The sequence below is a fragment of the Theobroma cacao genome, chromosome 4, assembly GCF_000208745.1.
Source record: "Theobroma cacao cultivar B97-61/B2 chromosome 4, Criollo_cocoa_genome_V2, whole genome shotgun sequence".
NCBI lineage: Eukaryota > Viridiplantae > Streptophyta > Magnoliopsida > Malvales > Malvaceae > Theobroma > Theobroma cacao.
Window position 1 is genome coordinate 964,843 of NC_030853.1, and position 20,230 is coordinate 985,072.

Sequence of the window (20,230 nt, forward strand, 5' to 3'; positions counted from 1 at the left end):
AAGATGGTTTGGTTCTTTTATTCCCAATGACAAGCTTATAAAAGTTTGGATTCTTGACTCAACAAGTCTTGATTAATGTAACATAATTACATGATCATATTACATTTTTCATCTTTTATGTTAACATCACATGAATATAAAATGATAATAGATATTTTTATGAATGACAATTAGTTAATTATTAGTTATAAGGGTTTATTTTATCTAAAATAAAAATATAAAAACTTAATTAGATACAATAAAAGACTAAAGACTTATTTAATTTTTTTAAAATAATTTAGGGACTTTTTTGAATATTATACCATTTTATTTTAATTAAAATTTGACCTAACAAGTCTTATCAATTGTAGCCCATCACCCATACAGGTTACTAGTGATGCGGTTCGCCCAAAGCCAATTCCCATAACAGCTCTCCCTTGATAGCTCCATGTGAAAAGCTTAGCCACTTCTTATAACCGACAACATTGATGTGCCTATGTGATATTATCTAGGAAACTTATAGGGGCTTCATTTTATATAAAGTTATAAATATTTCTTATATCTTTAAATTTATTTTTTGAACTCATCAAGATGGTCTTTCGTTCATAAACATATCTTCTTTCATGTGAAACTCAAACAATTTCTATTTTAAATAAAAAAATATTTAAAATATTTATAAATCACCATGGTTAGGGCAAAAACACCTGATTGTAGAGTTTGATTCTAAGACTGTAGTCTCTTGGGTGCAAAATCCACTGAAGAGACCATGGAATGTTAGAAAATATTTCAGCATATGGACTTGTTATGTGAAGCAATAGGGGGAGTGACTTTCTATCATGTCTTTAGGGATGGAAACCAGTGTGCGGACCAGCTTGCAAAGCATGGTGTTAAGCGAAGCAATTTGTTTATTGTTTGGCTGTAGGGCAATGTCTTTATATGTAACGGTGATTGTAAGGTATTGACATGGTTTATATTGGTTGGTTGTAGGACAATTTGAATTCTGAAATTAAGATCCCATCGTCTAGCTGACCTTTCTACAGTTCAACCTCACTTGGGCTGCTTAGAAACCAAGAGACCGTAAAAAGGATTAGCATTGTCCTCCTCACTGTCCTCAAGAGCTCTTAGAATTGGTATAAGAAGTAATTGTTTCCTTGAAGTATCTTTATTTGGGCTTTAACACAATCTTTACACAAGTTTCCACTTCTTGCATGGGTTATTCCCATTAGTTCTACATTTCGACCATCTCTTAGGCTTTATTAGTCTACAAACAATTGGTTAAGCAAGTTAAAATTTCACAAGAAATTTATATTAAGGCTAGGGTAAAGCTGGCTAACATAATTTAACATATTACTCTAACATTGTAATTTCTTTTAAATGATCAAAATTTTTTTTAAGATATTACATAAAAAAGATTATTATGTTTGTCGACTATAAAATAATGAAAATGAAGTAACTTAACGGGTCAAGCAAGTTGAAATTTCATAAAAACTTCATATTAAGGTTGGAAAAAAAAGAACCAACGTTATTAAAGATATTACTCTAACATTCCAACGTCTTTTAAATGATCAAAATTTATTTTAAGATATTACATCAAAATGACTATCTTGTTTGTTGAATATAAAGTAATGAAATTGAAGTAACCTTATGGGTAAAGTAAATTGAAATTTTATAAAAACTTTGTATAAAAGCTGGGCCAAAGCTTGGTGGAAGCTGAGTTGTGTTTTTTTTGGTAATGGTCACTGTAGAAAGGCAGCTAGACGATGGGATCTTAATTTCAGAATTCAAATTGTCCTACAACCAACTAATATAAACCATGTCAATACCTTACAATCACCGTTACATATAAAGACATTGTCCTACAACCAAACAATAAACAAATTGCTTCGCTTAACACCATGCTTTGCAAGCTGATCCGCACACTGGTTTCCTTCCCTAAAGACATGATAGAAAGTCACTCCCCCTTTTGCTTCACATAACAAGTCAATATGCTGAAATATTTTCTAACATTCCATGGTCTCTTCAGTGGATTTTGCACCCATGAGATTACAGTCTTAGAATCAAACTCTACAATCAGGTGTTTTTGCGCTAACCATGGTGATTTATAAAACAATTCCAAGGTAGTTTTATAAAAAATATTTCATCCTATTTTAATTTTTTAAATGTTTTATATTACTTTATTTAAATAAATAAAGCTAGTCAAAGCGGCATTCAACTCAAGCTTAAAAGTGACTAAAATATTTTTTTGAAAAAGGGGACCTATGTTATTTCAAAGTTTTCATAATATAATTATTTTTTTATTTTTATTTAATTTAAATTTTATAAAAATTATTTTTATTTCATTAAATCTTTATTTTAATGAAAACGATTAAAGTGGCAATTGAAGTGAGACTAAAATGGATTTTGACATGCTTTAAGTGTAGAGAAAGGTTAAAGTCTTACCAAGGATTAGCCGCCGTAATTCCAAAGAAGATGGTTTGGTTCTTTTTTTTATTACCGTTAACAAGTTTATAAAAGTTTAGATTTTTCACTCAATGAGTCCTGATTACATCTCTAATGAAAAGAAGTGGTTTATTACCTATAAAATCATTAACAAAATATTTTTCTTAGGCGATGATTCACTTTTAGTACTACAGAGACATACAATGATAATTAATTATTAATTGATTAGTAATTATAAAAATTTATTTAAATTTAATACAATAAAAAATAAAAACTTATTTAAAATTTTTAAAAATATTTNTTAGGCGATGATTCACTTTTAGTACTACAGAGACATACAATGATAATTAATTATTAATTGATTAGTAATTATAAAAATTTATTTAAATTTAATACAATAAAAAATAAAAACTTATTTGAATTTTTTAAAATAATTTAAGAATTTTTTGAACATTTTATTTTTTAATTTTTAATAAAATAGATTTTAACATGCTTTAAGTGTAGAGAAAAGTCAAGATCTACCGAGGTAACTGTCGAAATTCAAAAAAAGATGGTTTGGTTTTTTTATTACCAGTGACAAGCTTATAAAAGTTTGGATTCTTGACTCAACGAGTCCCGATTAAATCTATAAGGAAAAATAGTGGTTTATTATCTATGAAATCATTAAAAAAACATTTTTTCTTAAGTGATAATTCACTTTTCCCGACTATTGGTACAGTGAAAATTTTCATTTTTTTATTTTTATTTTTTTATTAAGTTCAATTAAGTTTTTTTAATTAAATAAGTTATTTTTTCAATCAAATAAATCTTTATGTCAATCGGTAAACTTAATCAAAATAGTACTTAATATTTTATATCATGTGGCGCCTATGTGAATCTAATATGACATGATTATATGGTTATATTACATTTTTCATCATTTACATTAACGCAACATGAACATAAAATGATAATAAATATTTTTATTATTAACAATTAATTAATTATTAATTATAAGAGTTTATTTTATCTAAATAAAAAATATAAAAACTTAATTGAATGTAATAAAAGAATAAAAACTTATTTAATTTTTTTAAAATATTATACTGTTTAATTTTAACTAAAATTTGACTTGACAAGTCTTGTTAATTGTGACCCGTGATACGGTTCGCCTAAAGTCAAATCCTATAACAACTTTCCCTTGATGATGCCACGTGGAAAACTTAGCCACTTCTTATGACCTACAGCATTGATGTGCCTATGTGATATTGTCTAAAAACCTTACAGGGGCTTCATTTTATATAAAGTTATAAATGTTTCTCATATTTCTAAATTTATTTTTTTAACTCATCAAGATGGTCTTTAATTCATGAACATATCTTCTTGCATGTGAAACTCATACAATTTCTATTTTAAATAAAATCGATCGATGAGAAATTTAATCAAATAAATACTCTCAAATTTTTTCATACCCGATCAAGAATATTTTACGAAAAACCTCATTTAATATACATATTGCATTATACTCAAAGCACAATTCAAGCAATATTTCTTATCTTATTCGCTCATCGTACTTTTTTTTCCTCGAAAATTGGCCAATAGGCTTCATATGAATTAGTTGGGTAATTCCTCCATACTACCAAACCTTTTATTTGAGTTGCATTTGATCCTTAATCTTTAAATTATCCATGAAAGACCGAAACCGTTTTAAAAGGTGCCAATATGGTCCTTCCATCAAATTTTGCTATTAAATAAAGACATGTTAGCATCCATGTGGCTTTTGAAGTGTGACATATCAAAATCCACATGGCATTTGAAGTGTGAGAAATACTTATAGATATTGTTTTAAGATATATATAATATATAAAAAAAATTTAAATTATTTAAAGAATTAAATAAAATTTTTATATTTTTATTACGTTCAATCAAACTCTTATACTTTTATTTTGAGTCAAATAATTTTTTTTTACTTTTATTTTGAATCAAATAAATTTTTATAACTAATGATTGATTTAGTTGGCATGATAACATAATTATGGGATTTTTTTCATTCTCTACATTAACGTCATGTTAGTATCATGTGAACACAAAATGATGAGTAATATTTTTACTAATGATAATTAATCAATTATTAATCATAAGAGTTTATTTGACTCAAAATAAAAATATAAAAACTTGATTGACAATAATAAAAGAATAAAAATTTATTTAAATTTTTTAATAATTTAGGGACTTATTGGAGCATTATGTATTGTTTTAAAAAGGTTAGAAACTTTTATGAAACAATTTAAAGGTTAAGGGTCAAAAATGAAATTTAAATAAAGGTTTGGGGTTACAGATGGAATGTACTCCAAATTAGTTAATACAATAAAGAGCTTTAAAAGAATAAAAAAATGAGAATGTCCACGAAGGTAATCCGTCTTCTACGACGTCGTTGAGTTTCATCTGCCATTCCGTCTTGTCTTTCAATCCTAAAACCCTCCATCTCCAAGAAAAATCAGAAGAAAAAAAAATGGCGACGAAAACGACGATGTCAATCACAGAGCTCAACGACGAAACGGTGCGCAGCATGTCGATTGGCGCAGTTTTCTCAGACTTCGTAATATTCCACTACTATTATTCTCTTTAATTCCCCCATTAAATCCAAAAATAAATTAATATTTTTTAAGCTACAAAAGAAAAAAAGCACAAAACCAGCTGCTTCACGCTTCTGATTTATTTTATTTATTTTCTTCTTTTGAATGCAACAATTCAGATACTGGAAACTTATTACTGGAGCTTACTGATTTGAAATCCGTTTTGAGTATTCAAATTGATTATTTCCTTCATTTTTGGTTTATATTTTCCAGGGAGGAAAGATAAACTCACTTGACTTTCACCGGAAAGACGATCTATTGGTGACAGCCAGCGAGGACGATTCAGTTCGTCTCTACGACATTGCCAATGCCAAGTTAGTTTTTCGTTCTTTTCACTGAAGTTGAGTAATGGAAGGAAAATGAAGATATTGCTCTTAATTTAATTAGATATTCAAATTGTTACCTACATTGCAAGTTTCAGCATTATATTGCTTTTAATCCTTAACTGTAAAAATTTATCATTTGAGAAGGCTTTTGGTTTGTTAATATGATTTGAATTTCGAGTGTTCGGGTGATTTTAATTGGGCTTAGTGCTGGAACATTGTAAGTCTTAGGAACCCTTTTTATTGGTTGCATTAATGATCATTTAATTTTGTGCCTTAGGTTGTTAAAGACAACATATCATAAGAAACATGGGGCTGATTGCATATGTTTCACGCATCATCCTAGTTCTGTTATATGCTCTTCGAGACACAATTTGGAGTCAACTGGAGGTGAGTTTCTTAGTATGGTTTAGGCCTTATTGTTATGTTTTGATATGATAACAAACCAATATTAACTGCTTCTGCTCTTTTCTTTTGTTAACAGAAGCCCTACGCTATCTTTCGATGTATGATAACCGATGCCTTCGCTACTTCAAAGGACATAAAGAGAGGTTAGTAATTCTTAGTGTTAATTCAAGCAAAGGTCTAGACTGTTTGCTTAAAGGGAGCTCAGTATTGATTGTAGAAGAACAGAGCGACTTGAAAATCCATGTTTAATGTGTGTCAATTATTGAATATTTTAATGAGGGTTTTAGATGTTAGCTTCATGTAGCATGGTTTTGAGACCTGTGTGTATATCCATACATTAATCTGCATCACTTGTTTTTAAGAATCTATTGAAAATATGAAAACCTTTGGGTTGTTTTTTTGGGTGTACCTCTGCTCATCTTTTTTTTTTTTTTTCTTTTTCCCTCTTTCTTAAGGAGTTGTTTCCTTTTCTGTTTTGTAATTTTCCAATGCTATAATGCTAATAAGTTTCATTATATCTGCTACTGTAGAGTTGTTTCCCTCTGCATGTCTCCGGTAAACGATAGCTTCATGTCAGGTTCTCTTGACCACAGTGTAAGGATATGGGATCTTCGTGTAAATGCCTGTCAGGTTGGTTTCTGGTTTCCCATGAATTCTATGCAAATGTTGGGTAATTAAGAAAGTGATTTATGAAGGAAACTTACTTATGTATGAGAAAAAGAATGCTTAATTCAGAGCAGAATGCTCCCTCCTTAATCCACTCCCTCTCCCCCAAACAAGGCAGAGAGAGAGGCACACTAAGACTCTATCCATGTAAAATGCTAATAAAAAAGGTTTCCCAATGGCGCAAACATCATTACCCAAATGTATTGCTGTAATAATGGTCTGCACACGGGCTTACGCTTTCAATCTGCATTTCGTGATCTAAAATTATACACAAATGTGATTTATGCTTACTGTTGTAGTTTTCAGGGAGTTTTACGACTGCGGGGTAGACCTACTGTAGCATATGACCAACAAGGCCTTGTCTTTGCTGTGGCCATGGAAGGGGGTGCTATTAAATTGTTTGATTCACGCTCCTACGACAAGGTTCTAAGTTTTAACTCGTTAAGCATTTAAATGTGTTTTGGCATTATCAGTGTTATGAGTTTGATTTTCTTTCTTTTTTTTTTTAATAATTAGTATAATGAGTTTGACTTATTTCTCCGAATATAGGGACCCTTTGACACATTTTTAGTTGGTGGAGACACAGCTGAGGTTTGTGATATCAAATTCAGCAATGATGGCAAATCAATGCTATTGACAACCACAAATAACAACATCTATGTTCTTGATGCATATGGAGGAGAGAAGGTTAGTTACCCTGCCAGTCAATGCATCCAAAAGATTTTTGTTAAAAGTCTCTAGCTCAGTTTTTTCCTAAGGGCCCAAGCTTGTATCCTATAAGATGATGTCTGGATTTAATACTTAGATTAAAACTTTTACTTGTGCAGCGTTGTGGGTTCAGTTTAGAACCATCTCCAAATACAACTATAGAGGCAACCTTTACTCCAGATGGTCAGTACGTGATCTCAGGTACCAATTCCTTGTCCTGCTTGCTACTTGAGAAGAATACATGCATGTGTGTTATCTTTTGCATTAAGTTTATCTTGAATAATTTTTAACATCCTATAGTGTAAATTGAGTAGATATCTTCCTATTAAGGTTCAGATTGTTGATTACCTTTATTTTGTGTTTTATTTGGATACATGGTTGATTGAGCTCAATGTTAACATATTGAAGGGTCAGGAGATGGAACCTTGCATGCTTGGAACATCAAGATGCGAAATGAGGTAAAGCCTTTTCTAATGGAGCTTCTCATGTTATACTTGTGGTAGCTTCACTGAAACAACACATACGTCATATCTCGGCACTGAGTATGGGTTTATTATGCGCTGCTCACCCCTTTTCTCTTTCCCTTCTTATACTAAATAAGGAAAGGAGTATATGCAAAGATGCAAAAGGCCTAGCAACTTCAATTTTGTTTGCTTTTGAAACCCATTTATGCTATCTGTGCTCTCCTGATTCTTTCTTTGTTGGGGGATTAATTCTCTAGTGAGCTCCTTTTTGTTTTTGTTCTGATTTTCATGATCAGCCATCAAGCACATTGTTCATTGCTTACTCCCATTGCTTCTCATTCTACATTTTGCTAATAACTTGGGCATCTGTCTATATGTTTGACCAGTCTGTCATTATGTTCTCTGGCATCCTTCTTGAGGCGTCTACGAAGTTCCCTAAAAGGAGCTAACCGTATTTATTGTTATGAATAAAGATGTTTCCCGGGTTCATTGTGCAATTCTCATGCAGGTGACCGCTTGGAACAGCCACATAGGTATTGCAGCATGCTTGAAGTGGGCTCCTCGTAGGGCCATGTTCGTCGCTGCATCAACTGTCCTTACATTTTGGATACCTAACAATTCAAAGCCAGCTGCTGAGCCTGGTTCCACCGATGCCCAAGCCGGGGCTCAGTCTGAGCAAATTGGTCAATGAATTCAATACCTTTTCTCGCTGGAAACCAACTCCCATAAGCTATTGTAATGTCGGCCGGCGGAAGAATTTTGTTACATGTGTTTAAGATTGGTTTCACTTTGTAAAATTAGCAATTAATCTTATGCTTGGAAAATTTGTGTTCTGAATTCCGGTAATATTCTGTTTATTGTATATGTTCAGTTAATCAACTGTTAATAATCTGTCTAAAGATTATGTGCCAAGGGAAAGCTGCTAACGGGTCAGCATTTTATAGCTATGGAGAAAGCGACAAGGGCATATTAAACTGAAAATTCTGTCCACAGGCGAAACTGTTTAGCTGCATCTGGAAGTGCAATATTGGGTTCTGAGGGCCCTTTGCAAGGCCGGCAGATCAGACAAAAGTACTAGCTACAGCGCTAATACCGGAGATTCAAGAGGTGATCCTTGATGATGTGATTGATATTCAAGAGGTTCAAAGCTGAAGGGTTGAGAGATTTAACTGGAAGTCACTAGCTTTTTCACAGGAGATAGAGAGACTGACTTAAGATAAAGAAAAAGCATACATGGAATTGAACAAATTAAACTCAAAAACAGACAGCAAATACGAGAGTCTAATTACATTGCCCACTATCTCTCAACTAGTATGGCTAACCAGACATACACAAACAACTGCACAGACAACACCTTGAGAATGAAAAAGACTACACTTTATTGCCCTCCCCATGCAAGCAGGTACCCCTCCTATCAAATTCATGTCCTTACGGTACCCTCATTAGCCTTACCCTCGATCTTCTGTCCAACCTCCTTAGTCTTCTGTCCTACATACCCTGCCATGTCCTGCATGCGCCTCTTAGCCTGGTCCATGTCCAGCTGCTCCGTACCGGTGGCCCTCCTCAGGCGATTAAAGACATAGGCGAGTGAGGACAGCCCCGTCAACCCGAAAGCCCCGGAGGACAAGAAACCAGCCACTGCCAAGCCAACGGCAATGGCTGCTGGGACAAGAACCGGGCTGAAGATGATGAACAGTGGTGTGGCCACACAGAGCCCAATGACGGTGCCAGTGAGGGTCAGCCCTGCTAACGCAAGCAGAATGCCACCGACTGGGAGGAGGGTAAGCACAGCCAGAACCTGGGTCGCTGATGGTCCACTAGCGGATTGATAGTTCTTACCACCCTGGTCAAAGCGGTGATGTTGGTGAACCTGAATCTGGTGAGGGCGGTCACGGTCAGCCATTGGTAGAGATTAAATTATAAGCTTTCACAAATGCAGAAATGATTATGTTAATGACAGCAAAAGTGAGAGAGAAAGAGAGGTGAAGGGGGAGAGTTACGGTGGTGGATCTTTATAGAGGAGTGAGGCTTGCAATGTGGAGACACGTAGGGGGATGACATGGTGAGCTGAGGCTTTGCATGGGAAACAAGTTTCACTGTGATTCCTGTACGCCAAAAAACCAAAGAACAGGAGAGAACCCATCTTAATGCCTTCCCGCATTTCTTTTTTTGCCACATTGCTTTTGCCCTTCTGCAATAATGCTGCGTTGTGCTTTTGGGGTGGGAACAAGTGGGTTGTACCTCATTTTTAAGAGGCCATGGCCGTATATTTCTTTGCCTTACCATGCACACGTCTTTTCTCTAAATTATAAGAAGAATGTGTTCTTTTCTCAACCGATCACGCAGAGTCCAAAGCCTCTCCACCTCAATGACATCCCAACAATTTGAAACTAAATTTCCTTAAAACAGTTCATAGTACCAATCAGGTTTCTTAGCTTAAACCTCATCCTGTGATTAACTTGCTAGTCAATGGGGTTCCACTTCAGATATGTAATTTACTGATACAGACAGACCTCCTTAAAACACTTCTTCTGGTTAAAAAATTTTGACTGAGGCGTGTGGATCATTACAGAGAATAGTGCAGTGGAAGCTGGAGGAATTTGCGTAAGTGCTTGTGCCAGCCAGAACCTTTCAATTCCTTTTGTTTTTTTTTCACTCTCAGAGGGTAACCGCACCGTCTGCCCTGCAGGATAAATGCATCCTTCGCAAGAAGACATTCTTCATTCGTTCACGTCATTGCTTGTTTCCAAGCATTGTCCCTTTTCTATTTGGGGTTTCCTGTATTTGTTTTTTTCTTGTTCTCGCATATTCGATCCGATCAAATAAGATTCAAGCAGTATTCGAGACCTCGTCACGGATTCGGGTAAATTTTGGATAGTAAGTTTATGATATTTATTATTTGAATTTGATTATAAATAATACTTAATTATAATTAAAATATTTTAATTATATATATTTGTTTGTGAAATTATTTATAATGAATGTAATACTTATTAATAATGTATACATAAAAAATTAATTTTGAATTTATTTTAATTGGATATTTAATGAATTTAAGTATTTAATAAGTAGTGTTTAGAATATTATATAATGATACGATTTTGAATAATAATTTTAAAATTTAATTTCATAAGCTTGACGATTCCCTGCTTTGAGCTTCACATAAAATATCTGGACCGGCCCTTTGAGTAGCATTTGGGCCCTCTGTTATAGGCTTGTGATATCTCTGATTTAGGCTTATCTTGATTGATTTATGCTTGATTAGCGTTGGACTTTCAAAGAACTGGACCCAACCAGAACTGCTGCTTGGCTTGAGTCAGGTTGGGCTTCATGATCGTTTCTAATAAGGCTTTTGTCATCTCTCTGCATTATGGATCAGAGTCTGAACCCAACAAGTTCATGCCATCTCCTATGGCATCAGTCAAGGGCTGTTGCCCAACAATTGTATGCAGAACAACCAAACTATATCTAGTTTTAGATATGAGCCTGTTTCTTCTTGACCATGCATTAAAGACAGCAATGGCACTTCCCAAATGATTACTCATCTTCTTCTAGCTAGCCAACCAACATATACAAACCAAATACACATTTGATCGTAAGACATGTGTAAAGAAGAAATACGCGTACTTTTTCTTTACCGAACGTGAATTTTTTTTTACTTAACAAGTATATTTTTTAAATTGAAAATATAAGTTCGTAACAATAATTTATCTACGCAAACATGTGGATGTTATTAAACGCGCGTTTCTCGCGCCAAAATACATAAACAAAAACCTACACTGACAAATGGCACACCGAACGTGCGGGTGCTGGACCACCCTCAATGACTATTGCACCAACCAAAAGGGGCAAAGGGGAATGTGGGTGGGGGCAGGGACCAAAAAAGAAAAGAGCAACCTTTGCATCAATCTCATCTCGTTGATGTAGAAGTTTTGGTTACATTGAAAGATGATTGCCCTGTTCATATGACATGTTTGGAGGCCCACTGGGCCTTAATTGCCCCTTTGAAGGGCACGTCTAATCAATCAATCAATCAAAATCTTCCCCAATCGCCAAAACATTTGTGTGCTTTGGGTCAGTTTGATCCTCCCCTTTTCCTCTTTCCCCTTGGGCGGTTGTGTGGTGGCCCGTCCAGAACCCCTTGAAAACGAAAGATGAATGCAAGTGAAATGAATGGAAAATGGAAATGGGTTAGCATGGTAGTAGACCTTTTGGGGACCCATGGTTCCAGCCCTGTTCACCATCAACTTTTTTCTTGCCTTTTTTCCGAGTTTGCGCTCGCGTGCTTCTCCCTTGTATGTCAATGAAAGACATATAGGATCTTTGAGGTCATCCCAAACCCCAAATATTCCCCACCCCCCCAACCCTTTCTCCCCCCCAATTTCTTCTTCTAACCAAGTTTTTCTCATCAAAGTCCCCCTTCACCCCTCTTTGCTTCGATCCGCTTGACCGATCGAATCAAAACCCCGTGTTTTATTTTACTTATAAAAGCTCAATCCGTTAATATATTTTGGATTTTACTTTTTAAGTTAAATTATACTAATTTTCAAGTGACGGATTTGTACGTTTCTTGATGAAATTACAGTGACACGTGCTTAAAACATAAGTGAATAATTATTTAGTTAATTATTGTGTTGTAGTACAATGATAGAACCGTCTTTCTTTTACTATAATGTTTTTGATTTAAAGTGACAATACAAAAAGAAAAGAGAGATTAAAAAAAAAAAAGGGAAAGGAGATGATAATGATCAAGATAAGGAACAGACACACCCCCACTTCCCCCCCTCCTCTAAGAAAAAGAGATGTGATTGAGTAGAAGGAGACATTTTCCCTTACCCTTAAGCATCACACGGTACTAGCTAAGTTCAAAGTGGGTATCTGATAATCATAGCTTTATCTAAATTGGGCTTGATTCTCATATATTTTTCTTCTTTCTCTTTGAATTTAGCCTTTGTAGCTTGACTTGTATACATGACATGTGCACTCACATCAATTTCGTTTTTTATGGTACTTTTGAATGTCATTAGGGAAAGCAAAATTCGTTTTTGTTGTTACCCTTTTATGCCCTTCCAATAGATTAAATGATATGCAAAATGCATGGGCAATTTCGATATTTCACACTTTTCATTAACGACGTTTAGACTTTCGGGATAGACTTTTCATTTAGAATATTAATGAACTCGCGTGGAATTATACTTAAAAATTAAGAGAGTTAGGGTATTTTATCAAAAAATTGAACTTATATTGAGACAATTCTAAAAAGTCACATTTTAAGCATCCTTTAAAAATATGACACATCATTTTTTTTTTATAAAAAATCTTAAAATCAAATCCCGTTAATTTTTCTAACCCTAATTAATCGAACGAAATTAACAATTTAGTGGCTTCTTTTCTTGTTCTCTTTCAATTTTATGTACTTGTTGTAACTTATATTAATGAAATCTTTCAACTGTTTTTTGAAAAGAAAAGAAAAAAAAGAGTTTATATAATTTTTTTTTTTACTTTTTTTGTTAATTAAAATTTAATTAAATTTTGATGTTGGCAGTTGTTAGGCATGGAGGAGTATATTTGAGGAAATTCAGAGATTTGCCTTCGATCTATCCTTTTTGTTTCTTTTTCTCATGTGTGTACATTAATAAAGCCAGTGATTTGGCTAATGTGCAAGCTAGATTTGGCTCTATACATTGTTGGGAAAGGTTACACTTCCACTTAGTTTTTGTATCTAATTTTCATTTCCATTTATAAATTGCATTATTTTCAATAAAAAAATTCGTAATTATATAGTTTTAGTTAATTAATCAAAGATAATAGAATGAAAGAGGGTTAATTTGGTATTAATGATACTAGCATCAAATTTTAAACAAATGGGTACCTAAAAAGTGACTTTTTAAAATTTTATTATTTATATATATATATTATATATATAGTTTTCATATATAATAAAAACTCATATATTCATTATATATCTGTGGCAAAAACAAAAATCATAACAGTTGCAAGAACAAGAGTAAGGATCTGCTTTGGATACATATAATTAATGAACATCAAGTTTGGGTGGTTAGGCTGTATACCTCCACAGCATGTGAAGCAGCAGTAAATTTGTTCCTCCAATGTCTGTGAGGGGTCTAATTAATGTGGGAGGTGAGCAGTGAAGAATATAGGGGGTGAGAGAGACAAAGGCAGAAAGGTGAGAAATCAAAGCTAAAGATCTTCATGCAATTTAATTTTGCTGTTGGTGCAAGTACCCTCACATGGGAAAACAATCCCTTTATGCTTCCTACAATGCTAGGCACCTGTGCCTTCCACTGTTTACAGATAATGACAGTGCTGCAGAGATGGAATGGAAAATTTTTACAATCAAAGATATTATATTTGTGGGGTTAAACTGGTTTTTAGGAAGGAGAAGGGGAAAGGGAAGGGGGAAGTCAACAAATTTACAGTGATACTTTTACAATCTGTCCTTGGAAAATCAGGTTCTGAATTGAACCAAGTTGCAACAGGCTCTTTTTTTTCCTTTGTTCACACTTAGGTCCCTATATGGCTATGGTATATGCTTGGTTGAAAAAAAGAGAGAAGTATTGTTCTGTTGGATTAGATTTTGAGATAGTTTATTTTATGCTTTTCCTTTTACTACCTTTTCTATGATGGTGATGTTGATTTATTATGTTATTTAGCAGATAACTGAGATTACATAATGGGGTGAAAACATCCTGCCACTCTTACATATAAAAGCAACTTTTTTTTCGTTTTCTATACCAACTACCAAGAACTTCCATTTGCTGAAATATAAAAATCCAGATGCACTGGCCTGCCTAGCTCTTGACTTGGAGACTTGGAAAATTGTTTGATGCCAAGTAAATAAGGTGATCATAAATTAATAATATATATATATATATACACAAGTACACCAACTTTCTAATTAACTGTAAGTGTAGACAACCGCAGCACAGTTAAGATCTGCACTTGGTTTGCCATGCAGTGCTGTCTGCAAAGGAAATTTGAGAGCGGATTAGAGGAAGAAATTGGATTCATGATCAGGAAGTGGTAGCCTGGTATGATGTAAACATCATGTTAGAGCATGAAAATGAGTAATGATTGTGTGTGTTAATCAATCAATGTATGAGATCCTGTTACTTAAGCTGCATAAACCTGCGGTATAATTTTTATTAAGCAGTTGGTGGATTGTAACTGTTGACGTTTGGCCAAAGTGGGCGCAGGAATATGTATAAACTATGGAAGGCTGGTGTGGCCTCAAAGAGTATAGTACTGAGTATGAAATGACCTTTTTAAACCATTATTGTCAAGGCAACAAACAGGCATAACTTATAATTGATGGGCATTTTCAATATCAATTCTCCCAGGGAGAAGGATATGCAAATTATAATATAATCGAGTTGCAGTAGGAAGCTTCTTACTCAAAAGCTAGGGTGTTAATTAATTTGCCATAAGCAGAAATGCAAGTTTCAAGTTTTATTTGCCTGATAAGATAGAGATTGATATGGGTTAGAGAGGCTTATATTCTGGGTTTGATTTCCTATCCAAAGCTGCTTCAAAGCAAGCAATGCACCAAGCATGCACACCATGGAAGATGAACCTTAATGCAAGCTTGGAAACCTTCTCGGAAGCTGTAACAGTCACATCAAATGCTATATATATATATATATATATAATATATATATATTAANNNNCTATATATATATATATATATATATATATATATATTAATGGGGATTTCAGAAATTAGGTAAAATAATTAAGAAAACACTAACATTTCATCAGGGTAATAAATGGCATACCATAAAATAGCATGATATGACACATAGTCCCTTATCAGATTCCCACAACTAGCTAGAAACCCTAGAGCTAAAATGGGTGTACCTCCCAATCCCACCAAGTAATAATTTTGCACATGCATACAATGCTACAAACTTACATTCTACAATGCTTAAAATTTATGCCTAGCTTTATTACATGATACAGGCTCACATGCTTCCACCTCCTGATGATCTCTCATTGTCGCCACAAGGGTCATCACTGTTCCACTGAGAGGGATAGTAATAACCAGAATTTTGGTTGAAAGAAGCAGCTCCTGCAGCACTGCCATGATGGCCTGTTCTTCTTCCATACTGGGATATCGAGGCTGGTGGCATTTCATTGCAGGCGAAGCGAATTAGATCAGCGTTAGTAGCATCCAATTCCCTTTGGAGTCTCATCACCTGTCTTTGGAGGACCGAAATGGCTCCAACACAGCCATAAACAGGATCTTTCATCCGTGCCTCAGCTTCATAGGCAAGAGAGTTCACTGCATCTTCCCTCTGATGTGGTGGCACCTCATTAAGCAGCTTGCTGACGTTGCTTGCACCAAATATCTTGTGGACATTGGCAAATTTCTGCGGCTCTTCAGGCGGAAAATATGGTGCAAAAATACAATCTGGCATGCATTTTCTCCTCAAGAACTTACAGGCAGCACATGGAGAATTGGAATAGCTGGAGGAAGCCATCTAATTCTCTGCAGCAAAGAATTAATGCATGCATCAAGCATCATAATTTGTCAACCATAATGTTTTATTCTGTTAAACTATTGCAAGGTCATGGTTGACGAATTCAAAATTACTAGTATCATCTATTTTCTTCTTTAAGCTAGCTAAAAGCTCATTGACTTTGCTAAACTGGAAAAAGGCCTTTGTTCTGAATTCAACATATCAAGACTTCAAGGAAAAACATCTGGCTAGGGTATAAGGACCACAAGGATATACTTCATGACAAATTGCATAAGGAAAGCACTATCTGCCATCTTCTTTTTCAAGCACACTTTTGCTTTTTCTGACCTGCCAAGCAGCTTTCCTTGAATTTAAATAATACTGTCAGAACATTTTATCTTGAATTGTAGCCAAAAAAAACCCAAAAGTCAAAAACAAACCATGGAAATAAAAACAGAAATACAAGAGAGGAAACAAAACATGTATCATTACATTAACATGCATAGACTCCTGTCTTAGGATTCTCTTGAATTTGGTCAAACAGTTGCACAAATTGAAACAACCCTTCCAATATGGTTGAGGACCACTAAGATTTCCCAAGATTCCATAGAGCTTCCTGGCACTATGTAAAACCCCACAACAGTGCTAACATATAGATCTTCTTTTTCATGTGGAAAGAAAACTATCTGTTGAATTGTCAAATTCTTTATGGGACAAGCTTGATCAGACCTTATAGTAAAGCATGATTCAGTAGCTCAAAATGAAGCAAAAGAAAACAGGAAGCAAAAAGGAAAGAAGAGCAAAAGCATTAAATAGGCTGCTTGTAGTTGTAGTTACCTATTTATTACTAGGCTGTTTAATCAGGAGGGGAAAAAAGAATACTACCTCTATTCCCCTTGAGTAGGCTCTTTCAAGATCTCTGTCCCTTGATTGTTTGTCCCAATGAAAAAGACTATGCAGCCACAGAAAGATGAAAATTCCTTAGGTCTTATTATTGAATGTGAGAGTTTTTAAAGGGGAAACCCTAGTTGCAGGACAGAGAGAGAGGCCTGCAGACACAGTGGCAAAAGGTGAGGAAGATGGGAGAAAAGGGAGGCAAAGAGCATTTTGGTGAGAAAACAAATGGAAAGCAAAAGACAAGGGTAATAAATGGGGCTACAAAAGGATGACTATGACACTGCAATTATAATAATATCAACCACTGTTCCTGGAACCGGTGAATCCAACTTGAATACTCACATCTCTTCATCTCTCCCCCCAAAAAAAGAACAAATTTTTTTGAAATACTAAAAGTTTATACACAACCATATGGGTTGGCTACGACAAAATATGATCATAAAACTCATGAGACCAATAAAATTTTGACTTCAACCATGTGAGAGATTTGGATATGTACAGATAGTTATGGTTGAATATAGCAGGTTGGTTATTGCATATTCAATAAACTAGCAGAAGAAAAAGAAAAACCACACATTTAGTTTAGGTAAATATGAAAAAGACAAATAGCATATGATCAGAAGGGTTGCCAAACAATCTGCACAAGTCTTTTCCTTGATATGTAAATATTATCAAGCTTTTAATCACTTGTCATAGAGCCAAAAAGCACAGGCGTTTTATACTTGTAAATTGTCAACTAATCATCCAATCAACACAACTTAACCAACCGCGTGCTCCCTGTAGGGTTGGTTTAGACGTAGACAGATTCTTTTGCGTTCTTCTTCTTGTTATATATATGCATTTGTATGGTGCTAAAGTATATGTATTTTTATGTTGAATCAATCAGATCAATATATCTGCCACAAGACAGTCTACCTAAAGTTTTTCTTATCTCTCTCTTATATGCTACTGCCATAGTGAAAAAGTCTTTGAAAATGATAGCATTTCCTAATCCAAATATGTGTAAATGTGCATGCATGAAATACCCAATTTCCCTTTCTGTCAACTATACAAGTTCAGCCTGCAGGTGAAGAAAAAAGAGTCTTAACATGAGATCAAGCATAAACCCAGTTTTTATATTAACAGATGTTCATTAAATTAATTCCCAACTCTCTGAAACTGTGCTCAGTTGGGTTCTATCATTGAGTTCAACTATTAGCAAAGAAGCTCTGAGACCTTTACTGTTAACTTCTATTATTGAATTTTCATTGATCAGAATTGCACTATGTATATCAAAATTGTCACTGTAGTTACAGACAAGCTAAGACTGAAATAATATAAGGACGGATACCAAATAAAAACTGTGGTTGGGTCTCTCTCACTTTCAGTCTCCTCGGTTTGCTCTTTACAATTATACCATATCTTGTCCCTATAGCTGGCACAGCCGACAACCCTGCATATGTACTCATGAATTTTCAGCCTGAAACGATTTTAAATTTTCTGATATATATATATATACATATGCACAGATTGAAGACAATGGAGATAACTCAATATGTTAGCAATTAATTTTCTCTCAGATATTTCACCCTGTGTAGCGAACAACTTGTTACATGTTTGCAATTGCTAGTTAGGGAAAAAGAAAACCAGAAGAAGGGTTAAACATAAATATATTGACAATTGCATATAAATTCAAGAAATAGCATTGATTTGACACATGTACATATAAATACTGTAATTATTTAATCTAAATTATTCGTGTGAGATGCGTTCATGATATGAATAAGAGATGAATAATTAGTTATATATATAGATATAAGGATTGGATTATATATTAAGTTCACAAATGTTAATTAAGGAGACTGAGCAAATAATTAAGAGGCAGTTTCATGCTTTATATAAATTAATTATTTCTTAAGTAGTATTGCTAAAACCAATTATAAGTATATGATCAATCGCAATAGAATCTTCCACCTCATATTGTAAAGAGATCCATAAAGGGTTTAGCCTCCTTTTTCTTTCTTTTCCTTGTTATAAATTCTTGAATGTTAATTAATGTGGTGCATATGTGTAGACATGATGCCTAATTAACTAGTCCACATTATTTCCTTTTAAATAGAAAAGAGGGAGTTGGTGCAAACAATGATAGAAGAACTCATGATAATCTAATATAGATATTCTCATTATGATGCATTGGATCTACTATTCTTTAATGCATGCGTACCCTTATATTCACCAAAATCCCTGCATTTCCAATTATGTCTATATTCTCTTTCTATCACATTGATGCAATGATAGCTTAAGGGTCATGAAGAATGAGCATATAAATATGTACTTAGAAATTAGTTTACATTAAAACCCATTGTCTTTAGCTAGCCTTTTCTGTGGGAGGGAAGCCAACATGATTCATTGATTCTTGCCTCATATTATTAAATGCAAATTATTGGTATTGGGCCAGATTGTGATGGGTGATGCAGAAAAGTTGTAAGGGGTTGGGAAGGAAATAGGGAGGAATAATAATTTTAAGTTCAAATGATCATGGCATGGCCCTAATGATTAGAGAAGTTATTATTGGCTGATTAAAGGTGTACATATACTTTATTTTAATCTTAGTCCAGTATTAAATTATTTATATGTTTGATTAATCACAAATGGTAACCATAACCAAGATTGAATATCTTTGGCTGCAGTTTGGACTTTGGAGACATGACGATGGAAACATGAATGTCTGATGATTCATTTCCTACTAACATTCATCTCCATGTTACTATGGTTTCCATCAAAAAAACTTGAGCGTTTGTCCATAGTTTCGAGATTTAATCTCGTGATATGATGCATGAACGTCAAGTGAAAAGATAACGTGTACATTACTTCGAGCATATAATCACAAATGGTTTAGATACATCGATGGATTTTCATGTGAAAAATTAAAAGTCTTGTAGACTTGAAAATCGAATCTTAAGACTTTTTTTTATTAACGAAAAGATAATGACAAACAATTGATTGGATAAAAATTAATAAATATATATATATATATATATATATATAATATGGTACTAATAATAACCTCTATTTGTCTCATTTTGTGATTACTATTAGCCCACAATTTCAGGCATTGTTAGTGGCTTCCATAGTTTGGATTGATTCATTAGCCGATTTTGCCAATTTTGGTCTATTCTTAAACGTCTTTTCACCTGCTTAATAAAGCTCAAAGATTATTGTGGAACTAATCAAAAATCTTAGTCATAGATTTGTAGGGAGGAATCAGATTC

At 33.9% G+C, this 20,230-nt stretch overlaps 3 protein-coding genes across 5 annotated transcripts; 1 reads left to right on the forward strand and 2 right to left on the reverse strand.

Annotated features, from left to right (window-relative positions):
- On the forward strand, positions 4,819-8,488 carry LOC18600819 (WD repeat-containing protein 82). Its single transcript, XM_007031498.2, has 10 exons — positions 4,819-4,996; positions 5,247-5,347; positions 5,637-5,746; positions 5,841-5,907; positions 6,295-6,394; positions 6,737-6,853; positions 6,980-7,117; positions 7,258-7,339; positions 7,547-7,596; positions 8,111-8,488. Exons 1-10 carry the CDS (start codon positions 4,910-4,912, stop codon positions 8,291-8,293), a joined length of 1,035 nt encoding a protein of 344 aa, XP_007031560.2. The 5' UTR covers positions 4,819-4,909; the 3' UTR covers positions 8,294-8,488.
- LOC18600820 (oleosin 18.2 kDa) lies at positions 8,722-9,612 on the reverse strand. The gene has a single exon (XM_007031499.2). The coding sequence runs from the start codon at positions 9,503-9,505 to the stop codon at positions 9,023-9,025; it is 483 nt and encodes a 160-aa protein (XP_007031561.1). The 5' UTR covers positions 9,506-9,612; the 3' UTR covers positions 8,722-9,022.
- LOC18600822 (LOB domain-containing protein 25) lies at positions 15,343-17,380 on the reverse strand. 3 transcript variants are annotated; one of them, XM_018118750.1, is made up of 2 exons: positions 16,920-17,380; positions 15,343-16,111 (listed from the first exon to the last, which is right to left on the reverse strand). In XM_018118750.1, exon 2 carries the CDS (start codon positions 16,101-16,103, stop codon positions 15,585-15,587), a length of 519 nt encoding a protein of 172 aa, XP_017974239.1. In that variant the 5' UTR covers positions 16,104-16,111; positions 16,920-17,380; the 3' UTR covers positions 15,343-15,584. The 3 variants fall into 3 exon arrangements, with proteins under 3 accessions (XP_017974239.1, XP_007031563.2, XP_017974240.1); XM_007031501.2 differs by having other exon boundaries at positions 16,968-17,355; XM_018118751.1 differs by lacking the exon at positions 16,920-17,380 and adding an exon at positions 16,575-16,912.